This window comes from Marasmius oreades, chromosome 6, assembly GCF_018924745.1.
Source record: "Marasmius oreades isolate 03SP1 chromosome 6, whole genome shotgun sequence".
Lineage (NCBI taxonomy): Eukaryota > Fungi > Basidiomycota > Agaricomycetes > Agaricales > Marasmiaceae > Marasmius > Marasmius oreades.
Genome location: NC_057328.1, coordinates 2,584,550 through 2,601,953, shown reverse-complemented (window position 1 = coordinate 2,601,953; position 17,404 = coordinate 2,584,550). Strand labels below are relative to the sequence as shown.

General features: G+C 46.0%; 6 protein-coding genes and 1 non-coding gene across 7 annotated transcripts; 6 read left to right on the top strand and 1 right to left on the bottom strand.

Moving 5' to 3' along the window:
• Positions 1-160: 160 nt before the first annotated feature.
• On the top strand, positions 161-1,524 carry E1B28_010317 (uncharacterized protein; the record flags this gene model as incomplete). The annotated part of the gene is made up of 5 exons (XM_043155272.1): positions 161-248; positions 301-647; positions 698-715; positions 773-1,356; positions 1,419-1,524. The coding sequence occupies 5 exons, from the start codon at positions 161-163 to the stop codon at positions 1,522-1,524; spliced, it is 1,143 nt and encodes a 380-aa protein (XP_043007737.1).
• A 1,343-nt stretch (positions 1,525-2,867) lies between these two features.
• E1B28_010316 (uncharacterized protein) lies at positions 2,868-3,815 on the top strand (the record flags this gene model as incomplete). Its single annotated transcript, XM_043155271.1, has 5 exons — positions 2,868-2,915; positions 2,994-3,023; positions 3,082-3,154; positions 3,213-3,631; positions 3,681-3,815. 5 exons carry the CDS (start codon positions 2,868-2,870, stop codon positions 3,813-3,815), a joined length of 705 nt encoding a protein of 234 aa, XP_043007736.1.
• A 3,052-nt stretch (positions 3,816-6,867) lies between these two features.
• On the top strand, positions 6,868-8,769 carry E1B28_010315 (uncharacterized protein; the record flags this gene model as incomplete). The annotated part of the gene is made up of 9 exons (XM_043155270.1): positions 6,868-6,951; positions 7,007-7,082; positions 7,149-7,570; positions 7,632-8,030; positions 8,087-8,112; positions 8,170-8,310; positions 8,373-8,475; positions 8,528-8,577; positions 8,643-8,769. 9 exons carry the CDS (start codon positions 6,868-6,870, stop codon positions 8,767-8,769), a joined length of 1,428 nt encoding a protein of 475 aa, XP_043007735.1.
• A 1,476-nt stretch (positions 8,770-10,245) lies between these two features.
• On the top strand, positions 10,246-11,567 carry E1B28_010314 (uncharacterized protein). Its single transcript, XM_043155269.1, has 6 exons — positions 10,246-10,817; positions 10,869-10,953; positions 11,003-11,070; positions 11,131-11,151; positions 11,201-11,283; positions 11,339-11,567. Exons 1-6 carry the CDS (start codon positions 10,308-10,310, stop codon positions 11,487-11,489), a joined length of 918 nt encoding a protein of 305 aa, XP_043007734.1. The 5' UTR covers positions 10,246-10,307; the 3' UTR covers positions 11,490-11,567.
• A 1,117-nt stretch (positions 11,568-12,684) lies between these two features.
• On the bottom strand, positions 12,685-12,771 carry E1B28_010313. Its single transcript has one exon. It is a non-coding gene; the product is annotated as a tRNA-Tyr (tRNA).
• Positions 12,772-12,875: 104 nt separating this feature from the next.
• On the top strand, positions 12,876-13,987 carry E1B28_010312 (uncharacterized protein). The gene is made up of 4 exons (XM_043155268.1): positions 12,876-12,970; positions 13,113-13,299; positions 13,394-13,402; positions 13,458-13,987. The coding sequence occupies exons 1-4, from the start codon at positions 12,899-12,901 to the stop codon at positions 13,481-13,483; spliced, it is 294 nt and encodes a 97-aa protein (XP_043007733.1). The 5' UTR covers positions 12,876-12,898; the 3' UTR covers positions 13,484-13,987.
• A 610-nt stretch (positions 13,988-14,597) lies between these two features.
• On the top strand, positions 14,598-17,300 carry E1B28_010311 (uncharacterized protein; the record flags this gene model as incomplete). Its single annotated transcript, XM_043155267.1, has 17 exons — positions 14,598-14,777; positions 14,833-14,901; positions 14,977-15,121; positions 15,180-15,266; positions 15,324-15,396; positions 15,451-15,552; positions 15,606-15,674; positions 15,727-15,794; positions 15,854-15,873; positions 15,932-15,962; positions 16,017-16,180; positions 16,235-16,312; positions 16,383-16,568; positions 16,633-16,653; positions 16,729-16,901; positions 16,964-17,025; positions 17,090-17,300. 17 exons carry the CDS (start codon positions 14,598-14,600, stop codon positions 17,152-17,154), a joined length of 1,593 nt encoding a protein of 530 aa, XP_043007732.1. The 3' UTR covers positions 17,155-17,300.
• Between the last annotated feature and the right edge of the window lie 104 nt (positions 17,301-17,404).

Sequence of the window (17,404 nt, the reverse complement as noted above, 5' to 3'; positions counted from 1 at the left end):
CTAAGTCACATTAGCGCACTTCGTGCTTGAGGTGTGTTTGCTAGCCATATTTAGTGGTGTTACACAGAGTTATTAGCGGCATCGACATGACTTCCCTTACGCCTTTCAGTGTAGAAGCTGTGAGTTGGTTTGGTGGCAGGGTTAGCTGCTATGGACTTACATGCAAGGAATCCAGGTCAAGAAATGGGTGAAATCTCCCTATATCATTGTTACCAGGAATGACCCGGAAGCACGTCAGATCAAGATAGGTATGTTAGCGGTTACCAGTATCTATTGCTCCTAATTTACTGTTGGAAATAGGTGGGGTTGAATATACCGTTCCATCCATCATCATGGCTAGTGAAGGACCTGCAAACCAAACCGACGACGTTACCTACTACTCTGGCAGTGAAGCCTTGCGAGGCTTCCAAAGTGATCCTGGTGCAACTGACCGGCTGGCAGTGGTCGCAGATATCTCCACATTCCCACTGAATAAGTCGCTTCCTAATGACTATCAGTTTTCATTCTTCACGTTAGGCACCGATGCCTATAATGTCTCCTTGGATGGCGGATACTTCATGTTCATCAACAGCAATCTGTTCTGTGAGAAGATGTCCCACCTTCCCCGACCATTCTCAGCTGATAACCCGATCACTGTTGCTGCCTATGTGCGTTTTTTGGCGAGATAGGAACTCATGTCATCACGGGCGCTACCTAGGGTGCTCGTTGCAATATTGTAGGTCTACTGTTTGGTAGGACTTATTCTCCCCCATTCTGATATTCCCTCCCCAAGTCGACTTGGGGTTCTAGGAACTATCCTGAAGTCAACGACAACTGGAAGTGGGATATTACTGCCTACCTCCGGGGTATGAATGCTGGCGGGTCATTCGATGAAAGCACCTTCAGGGAACCTCAGTATCAGATTTTCCGGACAATCTCCCACACGTTGTGTACCTTGGTTGGCGGGGATCCATTGCTTGCTCAACCTATCAACGAGGGAAACTATAGTTACAAAGGTTTGGAGAACTGGTTCACTAGCGCTGCCTCAAGGCCCACCTTGACATCCCTAGGCATGACCGAGCTTTGGGCAGTCCTTCAGGAATTGAATGACAGCGAAATTCAGGAATTCGCTGACTCTGTTGAGGCCGCTTTCAAATCTATCGTAGAACAGCTGGAGGAGAACCGTGTGACTAGCCTTGTGATCCTTGAGTGTGATTCTGGAGTTGCAGAATTCGGACTATCGACTCCTGGTGCCATCATTGGTGTCGGGGGTCCTCTGCCTCGTTTTGATCCCACAACGCAGAATGTCATTGGTCTCAGCGAGACCAAAGTCCGAGTCGGTGAAGCTGGACAGAAGAACAGAGATCACAGTGCTGCGTGGGTGTACTTCTACTTATCTCTATTGTGGTCCACTTCTTCACCTGGCTGCAATCACCTAGATTCTACATTGTCAATGATGGCACACCCATTGATATCTCAGTCAGCCGTGATGTGGGTATAGCTCGTGTTACGATTAACGGGGTAGGATTCTTCAAGTTGTCTTAATCTGTTTTGAAGAACTCAAAGTCTGTCGAACTAGATTTCCTACTCAAATCGGAACCACTTGGTCGCTCATTTTAACAAGGTCCCTGTGTTGATAGAGGGCGAGCTGCATTAATGAATAGGTATTGAAATCGAAGCTTGACTTTTGACGGGGAAGGCATGTATTAGATTGTACACTCATTGAAACTCTTGGGTTGCATTGACGGACGCTGTATCGATAAAGCCGTAGTTGTTGAGGATTGGCCCGATCATTGTTGGCTGCGGTCGCTCCGACATCACCGTCCATCCCGAGATAGATGTATTTCATATTCTGTATTTCCTTATATAGTACTAGTTATGTATGAATACGAGGAGCCTTTCTGTCTTTCCCCCCGTCATCTCCCTTTGTCGACGCCGTCCCTTCTACAGTAGTATTGACAGGAAGAGAGCTTATATTAGGAAGCCTACCTGTCCTCGGTGATAGCAGGAACCACTTTTTTATTCGGCCAGGCTTCGTCTGAAATAAGCGGCAGCATTTCCGGATCTGGTAACTTCTCACTTGGATGGACCACAACGCCTGCCACTACCACCTCGATGTCAAGACTACGCTTCGTGGCCAGTACAGACCATTAGATTAGATCTCTAGTTTGTAAGCTGGAACTCATTTTCTACTTATGCCACCTAGTGATGTTATACGGTTCCGGTTCAAGCCAGTTCTGTATGGTCGAACCGCTTTCGACATCGGTTCTGAACCGTGAAGAACTGGAACCGGAACCGGAGTCTTGAGGATTTTGGAACCGCGGCTCGACCAGTTCGAACCAGTTCCAGACCGGTTCCAGTTGCCGTGGGTTTGAAAGGCCGGCGGCATGATGCCGAGCTGTACAATTCATTGGATACTCCCCAAATACTCCCGATATCAACTTAATTTATTACCCTACAACATGCCATCACTGGAATTCACCATATAATTGGATCAACAAGGACTGATAAGCGTGTTATGGGCTTGTTTGGCGGTGTGTGTAGTTGATTTACTGCCAATCCGAGTGCAATTTGTTTCGAAATTCCAGTACACAACATTATAAAAATGGTTAGATTTAACTTGTACTACTTGTATATTATTTTTTGGTATATAATTTGTGTCCAAAACCTTCAAATTGTTTATATATATGGAACCGATAGAACCTTCGGTTCGGTTCCAGTTCGAACCAGCTCGAACCTAGAACCACAGAGAACCGGAACCGGAACTGCCTTTCCCTCAAAAGTGGAACTCGGTCAGAGCCGGCTCGGACCGGAACCGAACTGTATAACATCACTAATGCCACCCACCTGAGGGTGGCAGATCCCATCTCAGAAATTGTCTCTCAACCATGGCGGATTTTCCTGCATTGAACTGGCTGGGATATAGCATGAACATGGTGTGTCGCTGTTTCACTCGATGTCAAGAACACTCCCAATATCGGCATCAGTGCTCATGAGCCTTTTTTCATCCTCAGCTTGGAACTACTCCTCTTGACACGACCTCAGTACGATTGCCAATAATCTTTGCTTGAGTGCTCTTTGAATCTGACCGAGATGCTTCAGGCTATGAAGGCTGTTTTGACAACGCGCCGTATCATCGAAATTGACGAATCCAATTCAAGAACCGTCACAATTGGTATCTATCACTTGGATCTCAACACCACGTTCATGTTGCTTACCCACCCTGAATACAGACGGAAAGGATTACGAAGTCCCCAGGTCCATCGGTGTTCAGACGGATGCAAATGTCATAGATGGCTTTGTCCACTATCCAAGTGGTAATGAAGCAGTCGTCGCATTCCACAACGATTCAAGCCTCGCTGCGCAGTTCATGTCCATTACAGGAGACCCTTCTGTAGGGCGCGCCACGGAGAAGCATCATCGCACCGATATACAGTATGCTTACTATACCTTTGGACAAGCCAAATACCTTGCATTGATGAGGAACTACGCTGATTCACTCAACGAGGACGCTCTCCTAAAAGCTTTCGAAACATTGTCTAAACCTTTTAACGGAAAGGATGAGAACAACGTCAAGAAATACTCAAGTTTCTTTCAGTGCTACGGTACCCACGTCATCACCAAAGTACAATACGGTGCTCACTATCAACTTGTAGGTCCGCTGACCTTCTCTTCGAGCCTCTCCCTAATGCTCCTCCTAGCACATATGGGCCTCTAACACCAACACAAGCTTCAATGATTCCTGGTCGGCTAATGTCAAAGTTGATTATGATGGCATTCCCAGCAGCAGACAGTTCGATCCTTCTGTCAAGGACACGTTAATGCAACTTAGTTGACTATGCTACAAGGTTCTTTTTGCACTTTAAACAGTGCTACGGAGCAATATTTATCGTATTAAGAACTAGAGTGAGCCCGAATTGCTAGTTAAAGCTAGTGCCGCTAGTAGAATGTGCCGTAGGCGCAGCTAGACCAGTTAGAGAGAGCCGTAGATCGTGTCAGAAAACTGTATGACCGTTCGAAACCTGTAGAACACTATGAGCAGAGGACTTAAGCGGTAATTCACCGAGTTCTACTCTCTACATTCTACTATGCACTGGCATATCAAGGGATTGTACTATTAGAAGACTTGTAGTCTTCACGGAACCGTTTGTAGCAGAACTTAACAAAGTCAAAAGACTTTCATACTAGGAGTACCTACTTCTACGGGGGATTTAGTTGACAAGAAATCGGACATAGGACCACGCAGACTAGGAGAAATTTGATATGACTGTAGATTGAGTCCCGATCTAAGGAAAAGACAAAAAGACATGATACAGATCCCAGATCACAGATAGAGTACCTAGGAACCAGGCAGGAATGAACAACGGATCTCGGAGTCCATGCTGTTCATGTGCTATGGCGACTCGGAACTCTGGATCCATATGCTGGAACTACTTGGACACACAAAGTCATATGATTCGAATACGGAAAAGCTCCGTAGACAAGATTCTGCACATGTAGCAGTCCCTAGCGATAAGATTCCACATGGATTCGTAGCTACGGTGCATTATTTTTAGAGATAAAACAAGTAGAGATAGGATTACAAAGCTAGCGTAGAAGTAGTATAAAAGCAGCTCATGTATCCATAGATAAAAAAGTACTACCCGTGCGTAGGAAAGTCCTGAGTGGGTTGCCCGTGAGTAACTGCTCTTGACACCCAATAGAGAGATTTGCCCTGTCTTTGTGCAGTGAAACGATAAGATTTGATTTGAACCATACGAGACCGTCAAGGTCAAAACTAGAGAACTATCCGTCCGTAGGCCGCCGAGGTCTTGATTACTGTTTTGTGATCCGTCGAGGGTCTTAGCGTTCGTGTCCGCCGAGGACTTAGTTTTCGTGTCCGTCGAGGGCAATAGTCTCCAATCGTTCGAATTAGTCTTACCATAGACGAAATTCATAGTCCCACTTAGTCCACTGGACAATAAACAGAGCCCCTACAAACCTTAGAATCCCATAGCTGTGGTGTTTTTACACTTGCAGTTACACATTGATTTCATAAGAACTTCATACGATACTGAGACTGTGATCTTGTGCGTAACCTTTGCCAAGCAGTCCACCCTTGCAATCTTTCCTGGTGTGTAGAGTTATTGATAGACTTTACACGGAGGTTTACTAGTTTTTGGATTGATTTGGTGTTGGTGCTACTCCCGTAGCTCTGATATTAGGTTGACTCTTGAGTGGTATACTTCGCCCTTTAGCGCAAACCAAAACCACACCAAGAAGAGTATACACAAGTGTAAGGGGTGGAGGTCGGTATTCTTAAGGCTTTAGTTTGCACTAAGAGGCACTAAGAAAGAGAGAATATAGGGATATTCGGTTTTTAAGATTCAATCAAGTTTCTATTCCTTCTTATCAAATGACAAGACAAAACACTAATTCAATATTTCAACAATAAGGATTCAACAAAGCTTTTCTCAAGACTTCGTGAAGTTCAAGTTCAAGTTCAAATTTCCGATCAAGTCCAAATGCAATTCCAATTCAATATAAGTCCAAATTGACTTCAAAATCCAAGTTCAATGCCAATAACAATCCAATCAAATCCCAATTGCAATAGGTCCAAATCAATCCAAACACAAACACCAAACTTCGACGAAGTGAGGGGCAAAGGTAATATCCTTGAGCTAGTCCTAGTAGGTGAACTGCGTCTCCACTCGTAGGCTGCTGGGGGAAAATTCCTGCTACCCTCCCTCCTTATATACACTTTTCGAAATAAAAATAATAAAAGTCCAAGATATGTAGTAAACTTGAGAATAATAATAAAATCCTTTTCAGTCGAACAGAAACTCGCCTAATCAGGCATAATACAAGAGGTTGTGCCAGAAACCATGAATAAAATAATAAGCCAAGAATCCCCTGTCTGTATCCACATTACGATGACAGAGCCTAGACTTCCCGAGGTCTCCGAGTTGCCCACATATCCTTGGAAACATATCTCCTATGTCACCCTTGTCCTGTTGTCCTCTAAATAAGGAAAAGAACCAGTCGCCGCTCATGACATATTTCCTGTGTTCCTGTCTTCGGTAACAACTGTCATGTCAACCTCACGAGGTCTAGATTTCCTTTGTTTTCAGAACATTGTAATCCTTTCCTTTTTCCTATGACTTCATGGGAGCCGGATATTTCTATCCTAGATCCGCATGTAGGGCCTTTGTCCGATATATCCTTCATTAATTCCTTTAAGTCCGAGTTGTCCAACAATACTTCGTGAAGTCAAAGTAAAGTGTTCAATAAATTCCCTATGTTCGCCCCAAGCATTCCGCAAGTAAGACGAGGCCTTCTATTCAAAATACGAAGGTTTTTAAGAGGCTGCTTCTTGAGTTTTCTACCGTTTTCGAAACCTCACGAAGTCTCTCATCTTTCTAATTCCGTACTTTTTGTACTGCTAAAGTCTCACGTATAGGCTTGTGCTTTGACTAGTAATTCGGGCTCACCCTAGTCCTACATTCCCTTATTTTATAACTCAAATGTTATTAAAATGATTAAAAACATGCATTTTTAGGGTCAAATCCGATTTTCAGCGCGATACCGCGTCCGAGCCAATCAAGGGCTGGGAAATGAGCCTGTGAGCTGGGCATACTAGTGGTTGGAGACGCGTTGGTGAGGGGGGAAATGACTGAGAGAAGGTCGGAGGAAATGACTTCTTATTGAGCAAATTCTGATGTTTCTGATCTTCTTCCAACGCGACGATGAAGTCAAGGTGGACAAGAATTCTTAGACTACACTAGTCAGAACCGAACGGTAGAACATCGAGTAATCCGGTGGACCAAGTGCTGTATCCGTTTTGTGTGAGATTTAAAAAACGACCAGACAGACAACTGGACTCCCATCCACCCCTCCACTGCTAGTACAATGTCGGGTCACGAATTTCCCCCAATCAACCGACTGGGATACAGTCTCGACTTGTTGACAGTAACACCCTTGGACATCAAGGCGGTGGGTGGTCAATTAAAGAAAAGTTCATGATCTGACCGAACGTAAAATGATTCAGGTCGACCAATCCATCAAGAAAGCGTTCAAGATCTTCGACTACGACCCCGACGAGCATACACGCGAGGTGAAGACAGGTGGGTTCTCGATTCGATAATCATCCCTGGTTTATCAAATGCATCAGTCGCTGAACTCATGGAAAGGTGATGAAACATTCCAGGTACCCAAAACTATCGGTGTCTCCACCGACATCAGCAACTTCCAAGGCAGCTTCGTCACATACCACAGCGGCTCCGAAGCTTCCTCCAAATTCGAAACCGATGCCAGCCTCAGCATCAGGTACCTTGCCGTGTCTGGTGGCGCATCCGCCTCCTATGCGACCGAAAAGTCTTTCCGTCAACAGAACCAATATGCTTTCTACGCCATGAATGCTGATCTGTACTCAGCCAGTCTTCGTGACTACATCAACTATATCAACGAAGAAGTTCTGCTCAAAAGGATAGCCAAACTTCCACGACCGTTCGACGGTAATCACCCAGAACACGAGAAAAAGTATTGCGACTTCTTTGCTTCGGTCAGAACGCACGTCATCAACTATTGCACGTACGGTGCTAGATGTCAAATGGTAAACATTTCGCAGTTCGCTTCGAGTTCAAAAAACTCCCTACTCAAAAGCACGGTCTCAGAGTGTCTGGGCCTCTAACACTGAGAGTGAGGTTAACAATCACTTTGCTGCAAGCGTCACAGCATCCTACAATGGTGTCTTCGCCAGAGGTTCCTTCGATGCCTCCGTCAAAAAGGAGAGCCATTACAAGAATTTCACGGAGCTGAAACAGGCACAAGTCACCGCTCAAGGCGGCGACCTCAATTTGGGCACGTACTTCATCATGCATCCCGATAGTATGGACGCCTATGATGCCTGGGGGAAGACCACGGCGACATACCCCAACGTAACCAGCTTCTCCACGGTGGAGATTTGGTCTCTTCTTCGAGACAGTGCGAGCGACGATTTGAGTGATGCTGCGGATGATCTCGAGAAAGCCTTTGACCACTTGAAGGACCACAAGGAAATCCATGATACCCCTGTAAGTCGTGGCCAGCGTGAGTAATTTCCCTTTAGCTGATTGCTCGGAACATGAAGGTTACTCTAAGCATCGAATCTGACTGGTACATGTCTTTATCGGAGTCGGGGTGATGTGCCGATAAATGAGTCGATTTATCTAGGGCCGAGTTTGGTTTGTTGACTCCCAGTGCCGTCATCAATAAACCCCAACCCTCGAAAATCCCAGACAACACTGTCTGGTCAGAGACCAAAATACAATGGGGTCGAGAACACAGTCATGCTTATGAACGAAAGGACATTCGGTGAGCCACTTGCAAGATAAAATGAACTGATACTCACATATGCATCTACATACTCTAAATAGATTCGTGGTCAGCAACGACGGTTCGCCAATCGATTTTTACATCGCTCACGGTAGTCAAGCTGGTCCAAATGGCAGGGGAAAGGTGACCATCATCACTAACCAGGTACGTCTCGTGCTTCCCTAAAGATCAAGATGAATGACTGCAGTCATCATAGGGATGGTACGAGAACAAAGAAATCACCGATAATAACTGGAACACAGTCTGGTAAGCACCCCTACAGGGTCGCTCGTGTCCAGCACCATTGATTTACTCCCCACTTCTCGTTGTAGGTTTTATCAGAAGCCTGTCAATCCCAAAGTCACGCAGACGCGTTTGTCTCGCAATTGTAAACCTTGTACTTGGAACAAGACTTTGTCCGAGTATTTATACGAGATTGGCCATTACAAGAAGGAATAGGAGTGTTGAAGTCGTGTTGGCTGGCGTCGTGTTGGAATGCGTGGTGTCTCTTGTCGAAAAGGGTATGAAAGTGAACAGAAAAAGATATCTTCCAGGAAACAAAAATCGAGCTGTACTTGTAAATGTTAGTGATTTGAGCGATGGACGAATAGTCGCATTGACCTTTGTGGATCAGAAAAGATCGTTTGAACTTCGGATCCTCTCTCCGTAAACCAGAAACTCAAACACTACATCCAAATTTCATTGGCACACCATTTCCCGCCTCATCCAAGGCGTATACTTGGGCTTCTGCACTGGGAAAGTGATGTGCTTCTTCACACTAGGATATCCACAGTGAAACTTTTCTAGCATTAGCGAAGCAGAATACCAGTGCTAGCGGTTCCATTGTACACCTGTACATGTGGGGGATATGAATAATAGAAGTAGGGTGATTGAAGCTCTTTGCACCTCTCTTGACTTGTTGAACGTCCATATCAACAAGAGACATTCCATGCATTTGTGCAGGTGACAAAACGAAAGCAACAGGGAAAGAGTTGTGGTCATCGAGTGTTACCGACTTGAGGGGCAATGTGGTGTAGTGGTAACCCTTGCCCTGACCTGCAGGTAAAGCTGAAAGGTCGCGGGTTCGATCCTGCTAAAAAACTGGGACAGCGGTGGCAGGTGGCTCTGCCGTCAATTTCTTCAGTCTATGTCACTGACAACCGCAGCTGGCATAGCCTGTGACTGTCCCGGGCCATCGTGCCCGAACCAGCCGAAGGGGGTTTTAGTGAGTATGTCATGTTGGAGTAAATGCCGGAGATATCACCTGCCTGAAATATGGCGTCCCGATATCGATGAAGGCATCCCGGCATGAAGAGTCTCACATCACTCGGATCATGCATTGCGTGTGAAGAGTATCCGTAATTTGGATTTCCTCCTGTGGTTGGCGTTGTATACTCCATTTAGCGAGGTTTCAATTCCTTGCATCCTAGCGGGGGGAGAGGGCACCGATGTTAACTCTCGGCCCGGCCGGCTGCTGGACAGTCCTAAGCCCGGGGACAGCCTAAGCGTTTGCCCACCTCTGTCTCTGACAACGCTCCACAAAAAAAAAAAAAAAAAAAAAAAAAAGCGTTACCGACTTGCAGATGTTTCTCACGCTGAGCACTTCATCCTCGACGACCACGAACATAATTCGAACCAAACTGACTCCTCCTTTGAAGCATTTATATCTGTATCTATTCAATTCGGGTTGGTCGCATTCTTTGGGTCTCCGAAACCTATATCTCCGATCCTGGACCCTGAGCTGCAGATCTGGGAATCTCCGGAGCCCTCAGATAGACGTCTCAGTAGTTTCAACCGTCAGACCCTAGCCTAGCAGATGTATTGAAAGCATTCATTCCTCGGTGTATTCGCAAGAAATTTAGCATTTTTGATGGTACTTACCACTAACATGAGAGCAAAATGGCCGGAGTGGTGTAGTGCACCCGATTTCACGTGCGTTCATCCCTGTCTTTCTTCTTCCACCATCGCCTGTCCCCGCGAACCGAGCTGAATACAAAATGTCGCTACCCCACCATGCCATCCGCACCCTCGCCGTCCTTGGAGCCGGTCAAATGGGTACAGGTATTGCCCTCGTGTCTTCCCTGCGCGCAAAAGTTCCAGTCCTGCTTCACGACAAATCCCCCCAACAAACCAAGAAAGGTCTTACTTTTTTAGAGAAGTTACTTGAAAAAGACGTGAATAAAGGTCGTATAACAAGTTCAGAAGCAAAGGAAGCACGGGATAGAATAACTGTTGTTGGTGAGGAAGCGGGGCTGAAAGGACTCCGAGATGCAGATATGGTGGTAGAAGCTGTTTCGGAGAATTTGGAACTCAAGCAAATGTTGTTTTCGAACCTCGCAAGGGAAGTCAATCCCAACGCAATTCTGGCGAGTAACACGAGCTCGATAAGTATTACGAAGATTGCCAGTGCAGCTATTCCGAAGGATGTCAGTGCAGCTAGTGAAGAAGGGAAGAAAATATCTGGACGGGTGGTGGGGTTGCATTTCTTCAATCCGGTTCCGGTTATGGTGTGTGATTCGCTTCGTGTCGTATTTTTGACGTAGCTGACTTCCTGTTAGAAACTGGTAGAACTGATCTCGGCACTCCAAACGAGCCAGGATACACTCGATCGTGCGAGGAGCTTTGCAGTGGCATGTGGAAAAGGTTTAAGCCACCCTGTGATCAATCCTACTACGGACTTACGCGCTTGAAGAGGTCACCGTATCGAAAGACGTGCCCGGATTCGTATCGAATGCCCTGTTGATGCCGTTTATTAACGAGGTTCACGGTTACCACTGTCTCTCCGAAAGGACGAAAAGACTGACCTTCCCTTGCATATAGGCCATCATGCATCTCGAGAAGGTCTTTCTCTCTCCCTCCCTTTCATGGCGGGAATCTAATTTCAACATAGGGAATCGCAACACGCGACGACATCGATACTACTCTCAAGCTTGGAATGAATCATCCTATGGGACCTTTACAATTGGCTGATTTGTGCGTCGGTTCCTGTACCCTCTTACGACTGAGCAACATAACTAACCCCGCGTAGTATTGGCCTAGATACATGTCTCGCTATCCAAGAAACACTGTATAACGGTACCCGTGACTCCAAGTATCGCCCTTCTGTCCTTCTGGAGCGAATGGTAGACGCGGGGTGGTATGGAAAGAAAAGCGGAAAAGGATTCTATGAGTATTCGTAATTGAACACAATCATGCCTGTAGATTTAATGCATAACAAAAACAGTACATCGGACGCCTATATAACGTTCTTTTCCGATTCCAGTTTCAGACTCATGTCGTGAAAAGACACCCCCGAAATACTGATCATGAGCCCTAGTTTACATCCACTTCCAATATTATTATAACTATGCGCTGCATAACCACCAGGGATGGAGCATCCAAGGTCGTCTTCCGTGTTCTGGGCTGCCTACGGGATCTTCCGACGTTTATTGGGGTGAGCTTGCGAACCCCAATTATCGAACAAGGGCTGAAAATTTACATTCACAGCCACAATGAGCATAAGCGACGCGCGCCTGCTTCCACCGCCACTGCATACGTGCAAGCGCCCGCGCCTCGCTAGTGGCGTGGCGCTTTAAATGTTGCGAATCAGTACTTCGTGGTATTTTACACCTAGCATGCCCCAAAAAATTAATTTGAGCCACTAACTGCCATGAGAAAGGCCTTGAGATTTTAGAAATGTCAGTCTCAGATTATTACAGATTATTGACCAGTAGAAGTTCCAAAATACAGCTTTAGCTCAATCAGTTTTGAGCCTGGATTTCATTACTGCACATCCTGAAGATAATGAATGAACTACACAGTAAAAGAAAACAAGTAGTACTCACTCTCAGACATACAGGAACATATAGCTGAAGGTATTGAATATACAGTAAGGAAATAGGATCTGGAACTGGAAAGCAGGCTGATGTCCAGAGGTAAATTTAATAAGGAGAGAACAAAGTGAAATGTTCATTTATACAACATGTGCCATATCACGCATGCACCTCAAAAAATTGGAATATAGCCTGAATTATGTACTGAGATATAGCAAGTTCAACCGTCTCTCTCCAGGGGTCATCCACCCCGGGAAACCATATTTTACTCTCGCAATAGCTATTTCTTAAGCTCGTGAAGATATTGAAAACAAGAAATAATTTGATTGACACTATACAGGGTATTGGTAATTTCTGTGCATCCAAGAAGAAAACAGGACGTGACTAAAAGTTTAGCAACTTATGTGAGGGTGGGTTGAGCGCTGAGCGAGGCTCTCGCTCCGTTGGAACCTGACTCGTGTTTCGTGGCTGCAAAAGGGAACAGTCGCCATTTCCAGAGGTTGTTAAATGTGGATTTCACCAGAATCTGAAAAGATTGTCTTTATTCCTTTACAACAATAATTCCGACCTGCCTGGTTCGAACAGGCGACCCCAAGATTTCCATAGTAACCGTTACAGTCTTATGCTCTTCCAACTGAGCTAAGGTCGGTATTATTTCCTTGGTTTGCACTTGATTAATATAACTCAGCAAGGGCAACGGTCGACCAAACACATCAAAATAATGTTGAGTACGCGCCTTCCGACACCGTCCGACTGTTCTCCAAGTTATTGTCACCATGCACGCCTCTCTCATCCGCCGCCAGCTCGGTGGGATCGTTCCACCTAAAATTGCCAGCAAGAATCTCGTCGTACGTGCTCAGCGTTGTCGTTGTCGTGTTCCAGTAAGGAATTGACGGAATTTCTGTTGCGCCGCCCATCTGCCCTCTCGTCAACCCGCACCACTCCACAACAACTAACCAAATTGTCACGGAAATTCTATGAACGCTATAGTCTGGGGGATCTGGTGAAGGCCTCGGCCCTCTCGTCAACTTCTACTCCAAACTCCCCAAAGGTTCTGCCCAAGCACGCGTAGGAGGAATTAAGAACCGATACTTTAACGGAAACAATGCGAGCGGGGCGCCTTTAGCCTGGCTCATAGTTGGTTTGTTTGCGATTGGGTATACAATCGACTACAACAGTACGTTTTTCCGTTTGAGTTTTATTGGTGGTTTAGCTGACTGGAGTCGTGCCCTATTTGTTGCTGTGTTGTTGTTGGTCCTTGTATCAAATAGTGCACTTGAGTGAGTGACACCTAATATCCGGTGTTTATTCGTTACTGAATGGCTTTCTCTGTAGAGCATCACAAGAACCACGCTCATTAAGCGTAGATTGGTGGCGGTGGACGCATGTATTCTTACTAGAGGCAAACAACTATCATCCTTTCTTCTCCTTGTCATTCGTGAACTTTGAAGCAACAAGGAACTTGGACTCGGAACACAGAGTCGAGGATGGTGCCAAAATCGAAGTTGAATCCGTGTACCAATTAGTTCGGGACGGAATCGTTGAAGAGTGGCTGCCTTCTCTTAAACCGCATAAATTCTATTGATATTCTATCCATATACTAGGTCTCTCTGTGCTAGTGATGCAAGGAAAATCTAGATCATAATCCAGTTCTGCGGTCGGGGCTGTGTCCACCCTGACTCCCTTTGGCAAGCTCACGCCACAGAATCGAACATATTACAATAGTATGGGTTTTTGGAGCGGACTTTTGCAACGAATGGTATTCAACTGGGGTGGTGTGAAGAATTACGAAAGTTTCAAAGTTTTCAACGTTCCGGCCATCGACCAATACGATCCTTCCGTACAGCGTTGACCTCATGATAAGCTTATGGGATTGACATTGAAAACAAAGTAAGTGGTCAGTACTATGGTTTACGCGTAAGTCACCTCATCAGCACGGCCTTCATGTTACGAAGGGTAATAAGCACTAATGCCTCAACTTGGCAAGTTGCTTGGCAGGACCGCCAAACATAGTCATTGGACATTATAGAATCAACACGTTTTTTGGCTCTTGAGAACTTGCTGCGTGAGTTCCCTCTCCTGTGCCAGTTTGTGACTGCGAGCGTTTACTCCGGCCGTGTGGGGTCAATAAATATATCGTCTCAATTTATTTTTTAATCTTTTTCATCACGGCTTTCAGTCGGTGGCAAACTTGGCATCAACCCAGTTGCGAAACCGTAATTTTATGGGTCCCTGCGTGTGCTGCAGTCACTCGCCCGAGGTTCATTCCTTCAAATCTTTCCCGAGTTTCCGTGATTCACTTCTAGACAGGCTCCAAATGTCGTGACAGATCCCGGAATTACTTGGAGTATTTTATTGTCGTGTCGTCTAGGGCTGGAGAGGAGGGTAAAGGCCAAGCTCTTCCAGTTCGTATAAAACACGTCTAGTTCTGTTGCGTTGTAATCCCAGAGTCCTTGCAGCGGGTCTTCTACGACAATGGTTGGCCGTCTGAATATTCTACTCGCATTCAACCTCGCCGTGGTCACAGTGGTGCGAGCGGCGGGCCCAGTAACCTCGTTGGTCGTCTCTAATGGGCCAGTGAACCCCGATGGCTTCCAGCGAAACGCTGTTGTCGTCAACTCGAGCTTCATCGGTCCCGTGATTACTGGACGAAAGGTTTGTTCGATTTTTGTTTGCCTTCTCCTTCGACTGATTTCGGTTTGTCGATTAGGGAGACACATTCAAGATCAACGTGATTAACCAGTTGACTGATCCCGAAATGGAAAGGACAACGACCATCGTGAGTTCCTCAGTCTCATCGTCTTGCACTGTCCAAGTAGATATGGCTTAAACATCTTCTGTCCATTCTATGTAGCATTGGCACGGACTCACTCAAGATTATACCAACTGGGCAGACGGCACGGCTTCTGTCACGCAATGCCCCATCGCCCCGAACGCTGAATACCTATATGAATTCCAAGCGCACCACGCCGGGACGTTTTGGTATCATTCGCATCTGTGTGAGTTTCTTTATGAGACTTACCCCGCTTTTTTGGTTTGTTAAACGTGTATTTACAGCTTCACAGTACTGCGACGGCTTGCGGGGCGCTTTCGTTGTGTACGACCCGCAAGATCCCCATCGTGACCTCTATGATGTGGACGATGGTAAGTCCCCTTCGTCTCGGTGTGCATCCATAGTGATAATGTCCTTTATGGACACAGAATCGACTATTATATCTCTGGCTGATTGGTACCACACCGCTGCGAAGAAGATCTCGGCCACTACGCATTTCGGGTGGGTTCCCACTGTCCCTATGTGACTGCAAGGCTGAACGTTCCCCCCCCCTAGTATTCCTGACGCTGGTCTCATCAACGGCGTTGGCAGACATTATCGTGGATTAGACACGGACAAGACTAAATTGACGGTTATTAAAGTCAAGAAAGGAAAGCGGTGAGTTCTTTCGTCCATCTTTTACTCGTCCGTTCTGATTTGTCTGTTCACAGTTACCGAATGCGTCTTATCAACATGGCATGTGACCCCATGTTCAAGTTCTATATTGAGGGACACGACGTGTACGTTAGGCGCAGACTCATTCATGTCTCACTCTCTCACTTCGCTTTGTAGAGACATTATCGAAGTAGACGGGATCAGTCATAAGAAATTGACCGTCGACTCGTTGAAGATCTACGCCGGTGAGCCGTCTTGAGCCGTCTTCTCCGAGTTAGAACGGTTCCACTGACCTTGTGCATAGGCCAAAGATACTCCTTTATCGTGAGTCCATCAATTGATACCTCGGATATTTGCCCCCTGCTAAACGAGAGATGACAAGCTCGACGCTAATAAACGAGTTGACAATTACTGTGAGAATATCTCCATTCAATATTGAATGTTTCCTATCTGATCCTAACGTGTAGGGATCCGTTCCAAACCCAACGCTGGACTTGAGCAGAGCTTTATCAATGGATTGAATTCCGCTGTGTTGAGATACGAAGGCGCACCCGACGTGGAACCGGATCCTACGGATGAGGACGATGTTATTCAGAAGTTGAACAAGCCTCTGAAAGAGTCCAAGCTTGCCGTGCGTGTTTCTTCATGTTTGTATTCACTTCTCCTGCTCCAGCTCTCCTTACAGCCACTAGAAAGGCTCAATGTTCCCGGCCAACCTCGACCCGGAGGCGTCGATTATGCTCTCCACCTGCAATGGGGATTTGTGAGCAGTAGCACATATCTTCACCTATAGATACTGACGGTGACTGTCTCAACTTTTTGAAACAACGCAGAATAAAACAACACCAAACTTCATGGTCAACAAAAAAGAAATGGTCGCCCCCAGCGCTCCAGTTCTATTACAGATCCTGAGTGGTACCACGGATCCAAGCAAGTTGCTCCCGAAGGGAATGGTTTATCCTCTGCCCATGAACTCGTCAGTGGAAATCTCGATGTCGGGAGGAATTCTTGGGATTGAGGTATGTTTATCTTCCGAGCGTTCTAGGTATACGCGTAGCTGATAAGTTGTTCGTGAATTCGTAGCATCCCCTCCATTTGCACGGTGTATGTATCATGTTTTTCATTTAATACTTCGGTGGATGGTTGACCTCGCTCGGCTCTCGTTTCGTTCGTTTATAGCACTCTTTTGATGTTGTCCGAGTCGCAGGAAGCAACGAATACAACTACGTCAACCCCGTACATCGGGACGTCGCCAACACCGGAGGATTGCGAGATAACGTTACCATTCGTTTCCGGACCGACAACCCTGGACCATGGTTCCTCCATTGTCATATTGATTGGCATTTGGTCACGTATGTTCTCGTTCTCTTCTGAGTCTTCAGTCTGAGGATCTCATGGAATTCGGTTATCGTAGTGGTATGGGTATCATCTTTGCGGAGGGTATCAATCAGACGAGGACAGATATCAAACCTCCAGGTTCGTTTCGGACTCCTTTTCTTATGATAATGTGTGGCGTTGAATGTTCACTCTCTACCGACAGCCGCATGGAACGAGCTCTGCGCTAAGTATGATGCTCTTCCTCCTGATGTCAAGGGTGGCGAGTAAGTTAAAAAAACCAAAAGTATTAATTCATTAAGCACTTTCACCCCGCTTGGATCGTGTCGTTCTTGCAACAGCTAGAACTACAACACCACCATTTTCTTGCCTGTATACCCTAGTAATAACAATGAACAAAATGACTGATCAGCACCAGCATCCGGTGGATCCAGTGCGTGATCTTGTTGCGAGAGTTTTTTTTTCAGAAGATCAATAACAACCGCAATACCAGTCTACCAGTAGTACCGACAATTAGACA

What these genes read in the sequence shown, in the direction of transcription:
- E1B28_010312 (XM_043155268.1), top strand. Translation starts at nt 12,899, where the DNA reads ATGCACGCCTCTCTCATCCGCCGCCAGCTCGGTGGGATCGTTCCACCT. An exon ending in TTGCCAGCAAGAATCTCGTC is followed by an intron (nt 12,971 to 13,112) that starts GTACGTGCTCAG and finishes TGAACGCTATAG; the next exon opens with TCTGGGGGATCTGGTGAAGG.
- E1B28_010314 (XM_043155269.1), top strand. Translation starts at nt 10,308, where the DNA reads ATGTCGCTACCCCACCATGCCATCCGCACCCTCGCCGTCCTTGGAGCC. An exon ending in CCATCATGCATCTCGAGAAG is followed by an intron (nt 11,152 to 11,200) that starts GTCTTTCTCTCT and finishes ATTTCAACATAG; the next exon opens with GGAATCGCAACACGCGACGA. An exon ending in CCTTTACAATTGGCTGATTT is followed by an intron (nt 11,284 to 11,338) that starts GTGCGTCGGTTC and finishes AACCCCGCGTAG; the next exon opens with TATTGGCCTAGATACATGTC.